Raw genomic sequence first — 16209 nt, forward strand, 5'->3', positions numbered from 1 at the left:
TTGCATGTTTCAGATAATCTTTATCTTTCACTTGTAATTAAGCAAATAGTTTACAGTGCAAGTTGATTTTCACAGAACAAAGATTAGATTCCAAACACCAAGAAAAACAAAAAATGTTTCCAAAGGAACTCACAAAGAAATAAAGCAGAAAAGATGGAAGAAATCATAGGAGTCAGTAGATCCACAGGGGGAAGAGGCAAGCACATGGGACACAAGCTGTCCCGCTCTGGCTGTGAGGTGTGAGTGCCATACAGTCAGAGGCCATCCCCACCAAATCACATTCTTATATACGAGAGATTCCTACTGAAACAAAGATCTCACCCTGCTGATAGCCAAAGACTGCATCAGGATGAGTGTAGTGCTAAATAACAAAGCGGAGTGGAGATGGAACAGGGAAGAGGTGAGGAAATTAACCTCTATTTCTCGTATTTCTTATCCATCAGAAAAACCATCCAGGCTTTATTTCAGCTTTCAGCTGCCCTAGGACTGCAGGCTATTTTCAGTGTCAGAAGTGGAGAAAACCACCTGCCTACAGACCAGCAGGTGCTGGAGATGAAAGCCACGTTGCCGTCACTGTAACTCCAGCACTTAGGGAAGGGCTACCAGGAACAAGACTGCACACCCTCCCTTACACAGGAGCGTAAGACCAGTTTCCACAGAGTGATCTCGCTTGTCTGTCATAGCTTAGAACAGCTGATGGCCCAGTGACACCCAAGGCTAGTGCACTAGGGCAGCACGGATTAAGCTTTGGTGAAGAGCTCATGACAGGGCCTTTGGCATTGCCTTGTCTAAAGACCTCACAGGCCTAAGGCAGCAGCCCCTCTCCACAGAGCATACAGTTTGATGACTCCACCTACCAACGTGCAACTACATGCTGCTGAACCATGCCAACAACAGCCAGTCTTCCACTGCTTCCTGCTCTGCCTTCCCAGACTTTCAAGACCTCATGTCTTGGTCACTAGCAAAATGCCCAGAATATCAAATTTTGCCTCAGCACTCACTCTCCACTCCCCAGTGATATGGAGATGCTTTTCCTCCTACAGCTTCCAAATTCCTCCCACAACTTCCCTGAGAGCCATCCTCAATTTCTGGCTTCAGACAGTAGTGTGCAAAAGACCCCTCTGCTCCACAAGCAGAGTCAGAAGGATACGGTTCCTCTCAAACCCAGGTGACAGCGTCCCTTCAGTCAGCTGGTGAAGTCCAATAGAGGCTAACCATCTCTTCTCCTTGTCGCCGCTGAGCCGGTCCATTCCCTCCTGTATGCTTATGAGAATCAAATCCAAAGTGACACACACACACACCACTGCAACACTCGACCATGAAGGACAGGTTGCTGGGCCTGGAAGCCAAAGAACACCTACCAGACCAGAGTGCCACCTACTAAAGGACCTCTTCAAGCAGCTTTCCAGGAAAGAAGTAGAGAGATTCAGAGCTGAGACAATTTTCTTCCTTCAGTAACTTCCTCTTTCATTTGGATTGGAAAGATTTCCCTACCAATATATAACTGCAACATCAGGGAGACACCTGCAGTCACAAGGTGTGCCCCAGAAACACTGTGGAGCCACTTGAAAGTAACTACCATTTCCAAACCCCATTGCCTGCAGGAATAGCAGCTTCTCCCTTGCACCCAACTTACAGTTAGTCTTTTCAATTAAATGCTGACACTGACCAGGGCAAGGACAAGGTCAAAACAGTTTCCAAACCAAATCCAGGAGCAAAATAACAGAAGAGCTAAGAACAATCTGACTTCTAGTGCAACCATAACAATGGACAATCCCTTAGACATCTTTCACCTGGGGTTCAAGGTGAAGGGTAAAGGAAGAGAAGTGAGCTGGGGGAGGGATGTCCACACAGGCCCCAATTAAAGCTTTAAATGACAGGGAGGTAAATGGAGTGATTGTCCTTTTGGTCTCCCATCTGGATGTGAAATGCAGGAACAGCTGTGATGAAGCAGCGCACAGCAAGGTCTTTAGATCCAGTGTATTTCTCTTAGTAGAGGTAAGTGCTCTCTTAGACTCGCTGAATTTCAAACAGCTTCACATCTGTATCATACCAGATAGGGGGATCCACGTTCCTAGGAGAGAAAGACAAGATCTACTTTACTCTCTGTGGCTGGGTACATGGAATTCAAATCTTGCAGCCAGGATTACAGGAGCTGGCTACACAGAATGCCTTCAGCTTTGCAAAAAAGAATATCACTGGTTGAGACAGCGGCACTTAAACGGGTGACAATATCTATAAGATTCCACAAAGGCAGAGCTTTGCATTAAATCGTCACACCATCCCCTCTAAGTTGGAGCAGGGAATAGAAAATCCACAAAACGCCAATCAAGCATTACTCCCAGACCAACTTCCTTCACCTCTCCCACTCAACTTCTGGACCTAATTCACCCTATTCTTTGCTAGAGGAAAAGCATCTCTCTGTCCTCTAAACAAGAGATAATCTTGAGCTGGCCAAGTGCCTGCAATTCTCTCTAGAAAGCCTGGAGAAGATCAAGTCAGACTGCATCCAGATGGCATACCTCAAATAAATCACACCCCACATGTAGGTCCGGAACCACATGGCAGTGCCTGAGTTAGCCTGATACTTGCGAATGAGGATGGGGTGAGGGACTGGCAGCAGCCCCACCAGCGTGCCATGCTGCAAGAACTTGAGGATCTCTGACTCATCTGTGAGACCCCTGTAAACAGACAGAACAGGAATATAATTGGCACGTCCCACAGAAGCCACGGAACTGCCGCAGCACGAACTATCAGTCTAAAGAAACACACACTGTCAGACCATGGCTATCAAAAACAAACATCCTCTCCACTGACTAAGGAGCTGAGAATGCATCAGAGAAACAAGAAGTCTGACAAACAAATTAACACCTCGGCCAACGCTGCAAGGCTTTCAATTATACTTTACAAGGAAAGTACTTACTTGTCAATGCAGATCTTCTCCACCTGAGGGACCAGTACCTGTAGCAGCCGCATGATGGTCTGCAGAGGAAGCTTTGACTTCCAAGACATCACCTGTGAGCAGCAAAGCCCACAGAGAAATCAGTGCACTGCATGAGTAGTTTTCCTAACGTACCTCCACTGTTTCTACAACAAATTATGTTTACAAAAATCCTAAAGGTGATGGATGAGCTGAGCATAAATCCTGGAGCAATAGAATTCAGAGCCGCTCAGTGAAACTACTGGGGCGTCGGTTTAACAGATAAAACAAAATACTTCTTTGCAGCTGATCATACACTTCTGAAGCTTTGACCAAAAGTTGAAGACCCTCCCAAAGAAATGTGTTACTCAGAGGAAGTCTTTGCTCTGGAAAAAGGGAAGGTGAATTAAAAAAACAAAAAACAAAAACAACAGAGAAGGAGAGAAGAGGGTTTTTTTTGTGGGTGGAGCAGAAGTAATTTCTGTCACAACTCTTTCTTGTTATTTATTTCATCTGTTCAGACTTCCTTACCCAGTCAGGCGTTGGGGTCCACAGCCCACTGGAGGATGCACTGGAGAGACGCCTTCGATCCCGCTGGGGATGTGACACTTCCTATCAACAAACATTATTCAAAAAGATAACCAAGTCACACTGGAGCAAGAAGTAGAACTCACTGTCTGCTGAACCAATTTTTCCAGAGCACTGCTGGACAAGACAAATCAGTCTGTCCCCAGAACAGATCAAACCCAAAAGCCTCCACTTATTGAAAATATTTGCTTTGACGCAGTGAACTTCTCAGACCTCTGTACACTGAGGTACCCCTCTGCACTTCTCAGTGCCCTTCTGGGTACATTCTAAAAGAGTGTTACTCCAAGGGTGGGCTCTCAGCAACTCCAAAACACAGCCTCTCAAGGAACAATACTCTCATGCTCCAAAAAGGAACACCACTGAGTGACCTTCCAAAGGCTCTGGCCAAAAGTTCACAACTCATTAATGTTTTCTTCTCTCCATCATCCCAGTTTCATTTCTCTTGGATAAGAGACATCACTACCACCTTGACTCTCAAGGTCAGCCAAGGAAACATCCCAATATTCATGATGGAACAGAATGAAAGCCCTTTAAAAATCACTATCAATCTCTGCACAATGTAAACACAGACAGGCTTTTCCCTTTGCTATACAGCTTGACCGTTCATTACCACCATCTGCACCTGACTTTTCTACTAAACAAACAGGATCAGCATTTCCTTCCAGCAGCTGCTCTACACCTCCACACTTGGCGTCACAAGGACGTCACTGCACACTCATTCACGTCACCTCTGCAGCCAGAAACAGCAGCTCTGGGGCAGAGCTGTGCTGCAATACACTGGAAGCTAACAGCGCTCTGCAACTGGGGAACAGCTCAAACCAGCTGCTGGACACGTAATGACCCATGATTCTGTTTAAGAGGCTGCTGGAAGAAGAAAACCCTTCTCCTTCAAGTTCTCAGTAAAAATCTCCCTTAATGACAGCATCAACTGCACGCTTAAAGACATCTTGCTGACCATGGTCCTTCAAGTAGCATCAGGGAAGGCCAAGAGGGATAACTAAAATGGATTCCAGGCTATTCAAGAATACTGTTCATTCCAGTTTATTCAAAGACTAGATGGCAATACTATTTTGCAACGTCTGCAGACGAAGCCTTACTGTTTGGCTTCTGCACCCTGTCCCCATCAAGATTCTAAAGATAGAATTCATAAAAGCATAAAACCCTTTATCTCCTTCAGGTCACTCTACCCTCTTCCTCTTTTCACATGTCTCCCACAGCCTTTCCTCCATCCCAGCTGTCACCCAAAGGCTTACAGCCAGCTGATATATTTAGGAGAGGTGACATGGAATTACAATGAAATGTGAGGGCGCTTCAACATTTCACAAGAAACATTTGAAATGTTTATGGCTGATAAGGGAATTACATTGCAACAGATGAAAAAAGGAACTTAAGTCAGCCATAAAAATGAGGATCCTAAAATTCATCCAATGTCTCTTATTAGTTCATTTAACTCAGTAAGTTGGAGTCAGGACAGAACACAAAAAGACAACATCGTCCAGACAGTCCAAAACACCACAATCCCTTGAGACAGCTGCAGGCGACCAGAGGCGCCATTTGAGCAGCGATGTTTCTCCCAGCAGCACATCCCACACCCACTGCTTCACTGCCCTTCACCTCCCGTCTGCTTTATGGCACCACAGCAAACATTCAGACACACAAAGAGCAGTGCTGTAGTCAGGAAGGGCAACTATCCCTGGGACCACAGATCTACACACACAGACACACAAGCAAACTCAGCAGGGAGGACCAGGACACAAAGGTGCTCCCCTAAAGTGCCTGAATAGGCAGTGCCTGCCCTTACCCCACTCCAGGGCTCCCCATCGCTCGCAGCAGAGGGCAGGTTACCCTCTGGCAGAGGCTGTGAAGACTCAGGCTCCAGCGAACGCATGGTCCCATCCTCCGACACCTGTGACTTCTCCGTGAGCTTGTCAATCCCTGTGTTCAAAACACAAAAAGCTCGGAAGTGCAAGTGAGTTAAATATGTCTTTCTCTGCCCTACCAAGCACAGAAACTCCCTGCATCGGCTGTAATCTGAAATGCTCTCCTTTCAACAAGAGCAGCAAGATGCAGGCTTGATCTCATCGCCCCAAAGGAGTTCACCTGCCCCTGGGAAAAGACTCCTTGATGCAACAGGGACATAAGTTCACACGAATACTGTTAAATTGAAGCAAGAAGTCAAAATTATGAGAAAAGGTCATGTAGACACTAAATCTGAGACAGCATTTTACTTTGACCTGCCCTCAGCTTGGATAAACCGACCTAAAACTGAGACTGAAAGGCAGTAAGTCATTCACAGACGTAAACTCTTAATCTCTTCCCACACCCAGTGAAAGGGTGAGTCCTCTGTACCTTGCAGCGAAAACAAACTTTTCTCCTGTTACAAAGATAAACCAGTGCTGACCTGGAGTAGCCACCAAACTTGTCTTCAGTGTCCCCGGCTCAGCGGGGGCAGCAGGACGTGACCCCTCCATGGAGGCTCCGTCCTGGGAGTTGGTGCGAGAAATCGGCTCCGGGGATTTCTTCTTGCGCTGCAGACCTTTCTGGATGGACTGCGAGTCCGTGGGTAAGTTGGCCAGCTGGTGAAACACATTCCGCTTGCGGATAACAGCGTACACCAAATTAGAGTTCCCTGGGGATTACAGTCACAAAATTAGCAGAGAAACTCAAACAGCTCTGCCAACACAGCCCACCTCGCTGGCAACACAAAGCTTGGCTGTTGAGACCTAGCAAGCTCACAAAGGCAACGGCACAAGGAAGAAAGAGCAGAGTTCTGTAAACTTCTATCCATTATAAACCATAAGAATATCAAGTTAAATCTTGCCTAGGCTGGAAGGTTGACAAGAAACTGGTTAGAGAGCAATATTCAAACATGTGAGAAAGAAAATGACACTTTAAGTCACATAATGCCTGTTCTGGAGGAAAAGATTCAACATTTTCCACTTTCAATAAGAAGCTCACAAAGCGAGTCAGGGGAGGAGAAACAGGAGAGTCAGAAGGCCCCAAATCACATAAGCTCTACAGTAGCTGAGAATGAAGCCATCATTCAAACTGCAGTATAAAATACAGTCACAAAGGCTGTTTCAGGATCTGGAATCCACCACTTGCCAGTGTTCCAGCAGGTAAAAAGAGTGACTCCTCTTGACATGTGGTTTTAAAGCAAAACATCAAATTTGAGCAGGGAGAAGTAAGAGCTTCTAGCAGGCTCAGGGACCTCACTCTCATTTCCTGGAGCAAAACCACTGTCATGCCTTCATGGGGGAAAGGATAAGGCACTTCCTGGAGAGGCAGTAAGTGCTAGAATTTTCTTTGGATGGAACTGTTTGGCCTTCAGCTCCACAAGTCTGACAGAGCAGAACTGACAATACTGTCAAACACATAAGAAGATGAAAGTTGTTTTGCTCCCTCAACTACTTTGTTGAGCAACACGAGCAGTTTCACAGCAGCATCCAGCCAGTTAGTGTTAGAGCCTCATGCGCTCCCTTCCCTTTCTCCTTCCCCTCTGTCCATCTCATTCCATGGACTGTTAAGGCTGAGGTTATGCTGACAAATTGCTGCCACCTCATTTTGCCCTGCCCCAGCCCTGGTTACCTACTAACCCAACTTCTTGATCCCAGACAAGTCTCCATGTGGTTGGTTGCTATGTTTCTTCCCCATTCTCGTTAATTTGGACTTTTCCTGAATTTGCATATAATGTTCTCTTGGACTAAAGTAGCGTAAACCCACTGAATATAGAAGTTTCTTACCATCAAATTGGTACTGAATTATGTTGTTGAAAACTTCCAGCAGGAAGAAAACGAGATGGTGGTTCTGGACAGCAGAGAACAAGAACCAGGTGGTGGAGAAAGCCTCCAGGAGATGCAGTAACTTGTTAGCAGCCACCATGGAAAGGGACTTCAGGTACGGAGACACTATGGAAGGCAAACACGAAAATTAGAGACAGAACCAGGGACCCACACAAAAACACCATTTAAAACATCACTTTTGCCACCTCCTCAACCTGCACTTCTGGGAAAGCTTCACGAAATGGCTGAGCCTAACAGGGTTCTACAGAAACGTTTCCAAAAATAAAAGACTCTAAACAGCTATATGGACTAACAAAAGAAAATGTTTCTGTCTTCAGAATTTCTCGTGGGGTTTTACACCGGTAATACACCAGGGCTTACATCCCTTCTGAAAATCTTGCACAGAGCCACCTGAACATCTGTAAAATCCAAGGGAAGACAGCGTCACTGTGGGGATGTGGCACTCCCTGCTGGAGAAGAACAGCACTGCCAACGCTGTCAGCGGGCTGGTAGGAAAATGCCTCTCTGTCACCCCGGAGTGGCTCCAGGAACCCTGCTGTCATCCTGCCCCACCTGACGGAGCCCAGGCAATAAACCTGAAGACAGGTCTGATCTGCAGCAGGCACATCTAGCACGGGATAGAAACGGTCAGCTTCCACCAGTGGTCACCAACACTGGTGAACGTTGACTGGCACAGGTAGGAATGCAGGCAGACAGAGCAAGAGCAGCTGACCCTTCTGTGGGTTGCTACTCCATGCAGTAGTGCTTACCGTTCACAATGATGGTGAGCAGGCAGTCAAAGAGAGGCTGCAGACGCTGATGCCCACTAGTTATGATCTTGTGAAAGACCTACAAGCAGGGAAAAGAGTTCTTGAGCAAGGCAGAACCTTACTGAAAGCACCCTCTCAACCAAAACCAATGCCACCCCCACACTAATCGCTTCCTGACACCATTCCTTCCTAGGCAGGGCCTTGCATACTCCACAATTACACAGGTGGAGAAGGCTGCTCTCACTGCAGACTCGTGCTCCAAGAGCACAAGCTTTTATTTACAAGGAATCCTTTGGGGATATGATTACTGCTCCACAATACTGCAAACAGAAACTGACTGAGCTGTTCCAAAATGCAGCCAGCCCAGGACAACAGTAAGTTACCAGGAAGTGAGAACTATTTTCACCTCCAGTGGATTTTTGGCTCTGAACCTGAATGACAGCTGCTTGACATACCAAGGAGCTAATGACCATGTCTGATTTTAGTGCAAACTTCCAACTCCAGTGTTTGTTCTATATTTCTTAACTACACGCTTAGAGGCATGGAAATATTCAGCTGCCCCACAACCCAGTCCAGACATTTCCACTTTTGGCCTGCCCACCTCTAGCAGGCACACATACAGAGTACACAGCATAATGAAAACACAGATGATCTAGAACTAGTGAAATGTAATAGCAAAACATGTAGCATTGAGAACAGTTCTGGTAGGTGGATTCTTCCTCCTCCCTCTAGTGGTAATCTCCTTTAGAAAGTTTAATCAAAAGCTGCTGAGAAATTCCTCCCTGACAAATAAGCACCAACATGCCAGAAGAATACTGCACAAGACCAGTACTGCAAAATGCACAGCTGTGTGTCGGCAGTACTGGGGCCCTCATCACTACCGACTGCAAGATGAATGAAACCCAAAGCTGTGGGCTGAGCTTGGTAAGGACATTGTTGTCCTCATTCTGTCAAACGTGCTCCATGCAACTGCGGTTACTTGGGACGGAGCCAGCAACACAGTCAGATTTCCTGCCTTCAACTCTGCTAGAGATCATCCACCCACCCCACTGCACCAGACTCAGAGTCCTTTAAACACCAGTTCAGCTCCATCCCAGACCTCGCTCTTTGAGATCTGCACGACACGTGCCCCCTCCTGACACATCACCTCAGCTTAACAGAGGATGATGAACCACCAGTGTTTGCATACACCCCACACGCTTTCCAGCTCAGTGGAAGAGTAACCTATGAAGGATCAGTAACAAGGATAAAGATGGAAAGAAAAGAGCTCCTAGAGCTATACTCACTATGATGAGCAGATCCGCATGAGTCCCTGTGAAGACAGGGATGTCCATAGGCACTCGTACAGAATACGGCTTGTTCAGTCGCACCCCAAAGTTACGCTCCCCACTGAGAAGCAGGAGGATAAATACCCCGATGTGCATCAACCCCACTCGTGCTGCAGAAAAACAGAACAAACATGAAAAACAAAACCAAAAAACTATCACACTGGTGCCAAAGGACTGCTGAAAACAGGAGGGCAGTGAGGAGCAAGGAGAAACACAACGGGACTGAAAGAGAAACCAGACACCAGAGTATCTTCATAAGGAACATCCCACACACAGCTCCTTCAGTTGCCAGTACCCATGTCTGCCTCACGCCTGTATGGAGGCAGTACAACACAAAGCCTCAGGTAGATTATGCTCCTTGTTATGTTCTTGATGTAAATTACTGTAGCAGGAAATATCTGACTTCTTCTGGCAGTCCAGCATGGTGTTATGACTAATTTAAATCAAAGGCAAGAGAAAATTGCTCATTTTTTCCTCCTCTTCTTAGGATCAGGGAGGCAGCTTTTGACATAGGAACTCAAAAAGCATTAGCACATGCTAAGGATGTCCCTTCCATGCGCTGTGCTATAGACATACCCTGATTTCAAGTCCATTACAAACACACATCTAACTGAACTACTCCCCCTCATGCTTGCAGAAGGCATGTAACATGCCCTCAAGCAGCAATCTCAGTGGTAGACAGGAAGCATCTTAAAAATATTTTAGCTCAACTGATAGGCACAGATCATCCCAAATAAAGAAAATAACCAACTTACACTGGTCTGCTCTGGCATCATTGAGAAAATACAAGATTGGGACAAGGATATCCAGAACATCACTGCTCTTCAGCACAAAGAAGAGGAATTTCTGGGAAGAAAAGATTTCAGGCAACCTTAAGAACATCTGGCTTTATCCACCATCCAGAGGGCTCAGGCTAGGTAGCATCAAGCTAGCCAGTTTCTGACTCGCATCATAAAGGCTGAGATATGCACTAACACTTTATCTCCATTATCTGTAGTTATTTTAATAATTGCTCCTGCACTTGGCTTCAAGCAGTGACCTTCAGAGCTGCAGCTCCTCTCACCAGCTCTCCCTGGCGCCCAGAACCACCAGTCCCAGCCCACCACAGAAGCAGTGCTGCTGGCAGGAGTATCACAGTCAGTGCTCGCTACCTGCCCCAGGACCTCCCGCCAGAGCTCCGTCCAGCCAGAGCCGCACCAGGCTCTGGGGATCAAGCAAGGAGCGACAAAGCTCAACAAGCAGCTCCATACCTTGTTGAAGTCACAGAGTTTCCAGAAGAGAACAAGAAGTTCCTGATGGAATTGGATCTTCTTGGCAGAGTTTGGCAGGTAGGTCTGGACCAGCGGGTTTGATAACAAACGGGCCACTCCTTTCAGGATGAACTGGAAATCCTGCCAACAGACCAGGAAAGAGACTGCGGTGGGCCTGGGGCCAGCTGTGCCAGCATGAAGTCAGACAGGAAGTAGTTCAGGACTGGAGCACGTTACCTCCTCTCGATGTATTCTTGAGAGGTAATTCACAAATAGATTGTCTGGTCCTGGAGGCTGTGTTCAAAGACAATGAATGAAATGCTTATGGAATTGCAAGATTTAGTCAGGGGCCAAGTGTAACCAGTAGCTCTAGGGGCTCACATCCCTCATTTAAGCTTTGCTCTCTGAATGATCCGGTTCTAAACGCTAGGAGACAGAGCACTTCCAGAATCAGTAAACTCAGGGAATTTTTACTTAAGTGTTCCTGATTTAAGTCAGTGACCAAAACCTTCTGGTTTGGTCGCCCATTGTCACTTAGTGTCCTACAGGAAAGGAAGAGGACTGGACCAGAGACAGCAGTCTAAGGAAAGGAACATTGCTATGCCCTACAGATTATCCCTGCATTCAGTAACGGCTGGTATAAGAGGGTCACAGCATTCAGGAAAGCAGCAAATACCCAGGGTCACTCACATCCACATCATCCATGGCCGTGCCAGTAGTTGTGCCATCCACTGTGGGACTTGAACTGGTGGAGCTGTCGTAGTCCAAAGTGACAATCAGCACCTGGGCTGCCTCCTCCACCAGGGGCTCACGGTAGTCAGAGAAAAGCAGATGATTGTAAGGAATCCCATAACCCACCGGATCGTAGGCACAGACGACATTCAGGAGCGAGGTGAAGAGGGGGAGTGCGTGTCTGGGCAGGAGAAAACATTCTCAGAAGGCAGAAGCAGGAAGCAAATGGTGCTGCCTTGGGGAGAGACAGGCATCCCCCCCCAGGATTTTGGGATCATAACAAAAGACGAGCATGTTCTCTATCCACCCAATTCTAATCTATGGCAGTGACCAGTGATTGAGCAGCACAGGAACAAGAGCTGACACTCATCTCCCACTGGTTATCTGGACTAGAGCTAAAAAGAAAAGGAGGTTAAAAAAAAAAAGACCACGTGGCCTCCCAGAGAAATCCCATGCAACAATATGAAAAGAGAGACAGGATCTTAAAGCTCTCCATACTCATGAAGACCAAACTGTGTGGCCCCTGATGAGCACCTGAAAGTCCCAGAGGAGACGATGTCACCAGAGGGCAGTATTCACCTGCCACCACCACCACAGCGACTCAGTGAAGTGCCACACCACCATTCCCACCAGGGAACAGGATCTACAGCAGGGGAATGCATCTGCCTGTCCCACACGACAAGGACCACTCCCATATCAAATTTCAGCGATCACCTCACTCAGTTTTGCCCTTTGCTGATGAGGAAGGTTTATCACTAAGCAGAGATGCTAATGGAGATGTGAGGAGGACTTGCTACCTCCAATAGCTAGGGGCTGTTGTCCAAGTCCTACGGCCACCCATTACCAATGTACTCCTTTGGAAACATTTCAGTCTATTTCTCCTTCTAGCACTCAGCTTTACACCCTCACCTGTTCTCAGTAGAGCAGAAAAACTGCACCCAGGGGTTGGTGTTGCTGCTGTCTGAAGAAGGAGGCAGATACATGGCCTCAGAGAAGCAAGTCAGCAGCAGCTTAAGCAGCTCTGTCCTGAAAGAAGGGAAGAAGAGGCCAAGTCCTGGACTGAAGCACAGGAGGTACAATCACCACAGCAACATATAAGAAAAGCTCAGTCCCATCTAAGAAGTACTTCCTATAGAAAGCTGAGTCCATTTCATCAGCAGCATTTCATTCATAAGCACCGATCATTCTGACCGTTTCTGTCACAGACACTTCAACTCCCCATGTCATACAACAAAAAGCTACTCAAAACACAACCAGTTTTCTCTTTGCTGCCTGAGATGATGGATTGGAAAGGGGCAAGGGCTCTGCAGAAGTCACAAGTGCCTCAATAAGCAAGGAGAGCCCATCTCCACAGACACCCCCAATGTCCTGACCCAGCATCTCTCCATTCCATTTGCAAACCCTCTTACCTATTCAAGTCATGAATGTAGTTAGGCTGTGGAGAGTGAGCAAAGCCCACTCCTGCCTCCCAGATGTACTCACAGCTGTCAATGGAGTGGATATCTTCTGCTGTGTCCTATGGAGAGAAACAGGAGGTCAGAGCACAGGCAAGTGCAAGAGTTGACAGTGGTTACAGATATCCAAGGCAGTTCAGCTCCATGTCAACAAGAGGAGAAAACCAGCAGAGATGCTGAAGTTGCACGCACCAGCCTCACTCAGACAGCACCTACCCAGGCACTGGACACCACGCAGAACAAGGTTTTTCCTCCAGCATGCCAAGGCACAGTGCTAGCCACTAGAAATTGGCACCCAGCACCAAAAGATCCAGGATATGTTTTGTTCTAATTATGGGATATATCGCCACTTCCTCTCTTTTCCTCCACATCTCGTGAAACACAGTGCAGGTCAGGGTTTTCCCTTTGCATATCAAGAGCATCACATGGAGATACAGTACCCACTCAACACCTCCACCTTATCTCAGAAGGCATCATACTGATTTTACACACATAACATGGTGCAAAGGCAAGAGAAGCAGCAAATTACCTCTAACTTACACTAAAAGTGCATGATGCTGTGACTTGCTTCTCCAGTGGGTAAAACAAGAAGATAACTGCAAGTATGCTCCCTCTTCCAGTAAGAAGCCTCGCAGCCGCTTGCCAGCTACCAGCACAACTCCCAAACTCATGCTTTGCAGCCTGAGGAGGCAAACCACGGCAGCCTGTCCTTCTCTGTCATGGCCAGTTGAGCTTAGGTTGAAGCAGCCTTGTGGAGACAAGAAGCCATTGCAAACCACATGCTGACCCTCAAGAAATGACTGGAAGCAAGGGCCCAGATGAATATAATATACTTGCATCTTTACTTAAGTTTAATTAAGCAAATTCTGCCACCAACCTTTTTTCCTCCCTCTAGCTGGGGAAAGCAGACCAGAGGACAGTTTTTAATTGCTCTGAATTCCTGCTGCATAACTTTCCTCCCTCCCACAGTGGTAATGATCTCACTGAGGGCAACCAAAATGCGCTTAGCACGCCAGCCACAACTCCCACAAAACCAGTATGCTGACAGCAACTACTGCTAACACAGAACCAACTGCAGCCTCCTTGACAGTCCTTGCTTTTCCTGCCTCTCTACTCAGCTCCTACACAGGTTGGAGCTCACCCACCATCAGGTTCCTCATCCAGCTCCTCAGAACAACTCTTAGTAAGACTGAAGCACCTAAGATCTCCCTCCACAATCAAGCTGACAGTGAGAGGAACAAGATGCTAAAGGTCCCCACTCTACTGGAAACAATAGGAGAGCAGATATTTGCCAGCATGACCACATTTTCCTGACAGGCAAGCTGTAGTGCAGGGAAAAACACTAGTCTCCCCAGCTGACATTCACCCAGCTATCCCAGAACACCTGTTTTAGGAGACACAGACACCACCCGCTGAACGCTAAATGCTGATCAGTGTCAGTCACCTTGTGTTCAGGCTCAGTGACTCCATGTTTTCCTGCCTGAAGATTTGTAAGGAAGCTGCTGGGGTCTTCTAGAGTCCCCCGTCACGCAGCTAACCTATCTCTGTGCAGATAACCTCATGATTCAACTCACCACCGTGCTTCTCCGGTGGCTTTGCACAGTGAAATCGGGACAGAAGAGCAAATCTGCAACAGCAAGGAGCAATGACTCAGCCAGCGGCCGGGCATTTTCATCATCTTCATCTCCCTAAATGTGAGAATTGTAAGAGAGTATTGTTAGCACAGGCTTAGCAAAGATCATACATTAACACTATTAAACAGCAAGAAAAGATGCACTCTCCGTGAATACACAATAAGTTACAGAGGAACTAGAGGAAGAAACATGCAAAACCCACTCAGGAGAGGCAAGAAATTCCCCCCTGGAGAGTGATGCCTATATAGGAACAAGGTCTTTAACATGACCAAACAGTGGATAAAGTACTCCAGCCTACAGCTCTTAAGGAAATAGAACAGCAGCACTGCACACTGCCACGTGGAGATGCATTGCTTACGGAGGAGGAAAGAAAGGAATCACTACAGAGAACAGTGTTATACAGGAAATGAAGAAGGCAATTTGCACAGTGCACAGAGACAGCAATAGGAGGAAGGCAGGCAGCAGTGTTAACAGTGTAAAACCGCTCAAAGTCCTGCATGGGCTGCCCAGAACTGGAAGCCACAGAAGGAGAGGTGGTGCGCAGCTCAGCAAGGAGCCACCTCAGCCTGCCATGGCAGAGCAAGCACGACAGCAGAGGGATTTTGTTGTCTCCAGCATTCAAAGCAATTACTTCAATCATGAATGGCTACTTCTCTGCAACCATTGCCACAGGAAACCCTGCCAGATCCTGCCTGTCAAAGAGCATCCTGTCTAGCACACCTTTTCACCACACAGGTGCTGCAGGGAAAGACAGGGAGTGGGAATGGCAGGAGCTCATCCATCTCTGCCAGCCTGCACATGACACACAGCGCTGCAGTCACAGCAGGCAGCTACCCAAGATAACAGTCTTGTGACTCTGACGTCTGCCTCAACAACTGCAGGGAAAACACCATCAGACAGATCCCGGATGTAAGAAGCCCAGAGAGGACAGATGAAGCCATCAGGCAGCAAAGATGCTTCTGCCAAGGCTAGAGTTAAGGTCCAAGGGGACTTCTCAATCAAGAATGATCTTTGCTAACAAAGTCTCAGCTGCCAGGAAAAGTCCCCACAGGCTCTATGAACCACGGCATCCAAAAAATGGGAGACACAGGAGCCAATAGTTCTCAAAACAACAGGGAAGGCACACAGTCTTCCAGCAATCTCTTGAAAGATTTGTGTCTTTTTAAAAAAAACCGTCACACATCCTGATCCTAAGCACAACATAACCCTAACAGTCCCGGTCTAATCCCAGCAACCTGCTTAGAATCACAGAATCACCAAGGTTGGAAAAGACCTGTAAGATGATCCAGTCTACCTACCACCAAAATTCCCCCACTCAACCACGTCCCTCAGTACAACATCTCAATGTTTCTCGAACCCTCCAGGGACGGTGACTCCCCCACTCCCTGGGCAGCCCATTCCAGCACCTGAGCACTCCCTCACAGAAGTATTTCCTAACGTCCAACATGAACCTGGCACAACGTGAGGCCGTTCCCTCGTTCCCTCCCGTCCTACCGCTGCTACGTGGGAGAAGAGGCTGAATCCCACCTCACCACAACCTCCCTGCAGGCACTTGTACAGTGCGATAAGGTCATCCCCGAACCTCCTCCTCTTCACACTAAACGATCCCAGCTCCCTCAGCCACTGCTCATAATGCCCGTGCTCCAGACCCTTTCTGGACTGCATCCACCCACACCCATCCCTCAGCCTTTACAGGAGAGTCCTGTGCTCCAGGACCTGTGCAACTCATCACTGCATCATGGGGCAGGCTA

General features: G+C 47.4%; 1 protein-coding gene across 4 annotated transcripts in view; it reads right to left on the reverse strand.

Annotated features, from left to right (window-relative positions):
- Positions 1-16209, reverse strand: part of HID1 (HID1 domain containing) — a 26957-nt gene continuing 10748 nt past the window's right edge. For 2 of the 4 annotated variants that reach the window (XM_048964793.1, XM_048964795.1), the window contains 16 exons: positions 14399-14512; positions 12780-12886; positions 12280-12396; positions 11329-11551; positions 10876-10932; positions 10639-10779; positions 10144-10234; positions 9347-9498; positions 8061-8139; positions 7252-7416; positions 5910-6137; positions 5310-5443; positions 3452-3532; positions 2924-3015; positions 2523-2681; positions 1-2074 (listed from right to left, as the gene is read on the reverse strand). In XM_048964793.1, the coding sequence (XP_048820750.1) occupies positions 2011-2074; positions 2523-2681; positions 2924-3015; positions 3452-3532; positions 5310-5443; positions 5910-6137; positions 7252-7416; positions 8061-8139; positions 9347-9498; positions 10144-10234; positions 10639-10779; positions 10876-10932; positions 11329-11551; positions 12280-12396; positions 12780-12886; positions 14399-14512 (2004 nt within the window). In that variant the 3' untranslated portion in view covers positions 1-2010. The remainder of the gene's footprint in view (positions 2075-2522; positions 2682-2923; positions 3016-3451; positions 3533-5309; positions 5444-5909; positions 6138-7251; positions 7417-8060; positions 8140-9346; positions 9499-10143; positions 10235-10638; positions 10780-10875; positions 10933-11328; positions 11552-12279; positions 12397-12779; positions 12887-14398; positions 14513-16209) is intronic. The other 2 variants (XM_048964796.1, XM_048964794.1) reach the window with 2 other exon arrangements.

The sequence above is a fragment of the Lagopus muta genome, chromosome 18, assembly GCF_023343835.1.
Source record: "Lagopus muta isolate bLagMut1 chromosome 18, bLagMut1 primary, whole genome shotgun sequence".
Classification (NCBI taxonomy): Eukaryota; Metazoa; Chordata; class Aves; order Galliformes; family Phasianidae; genus Lagopus; species Lagopus muta.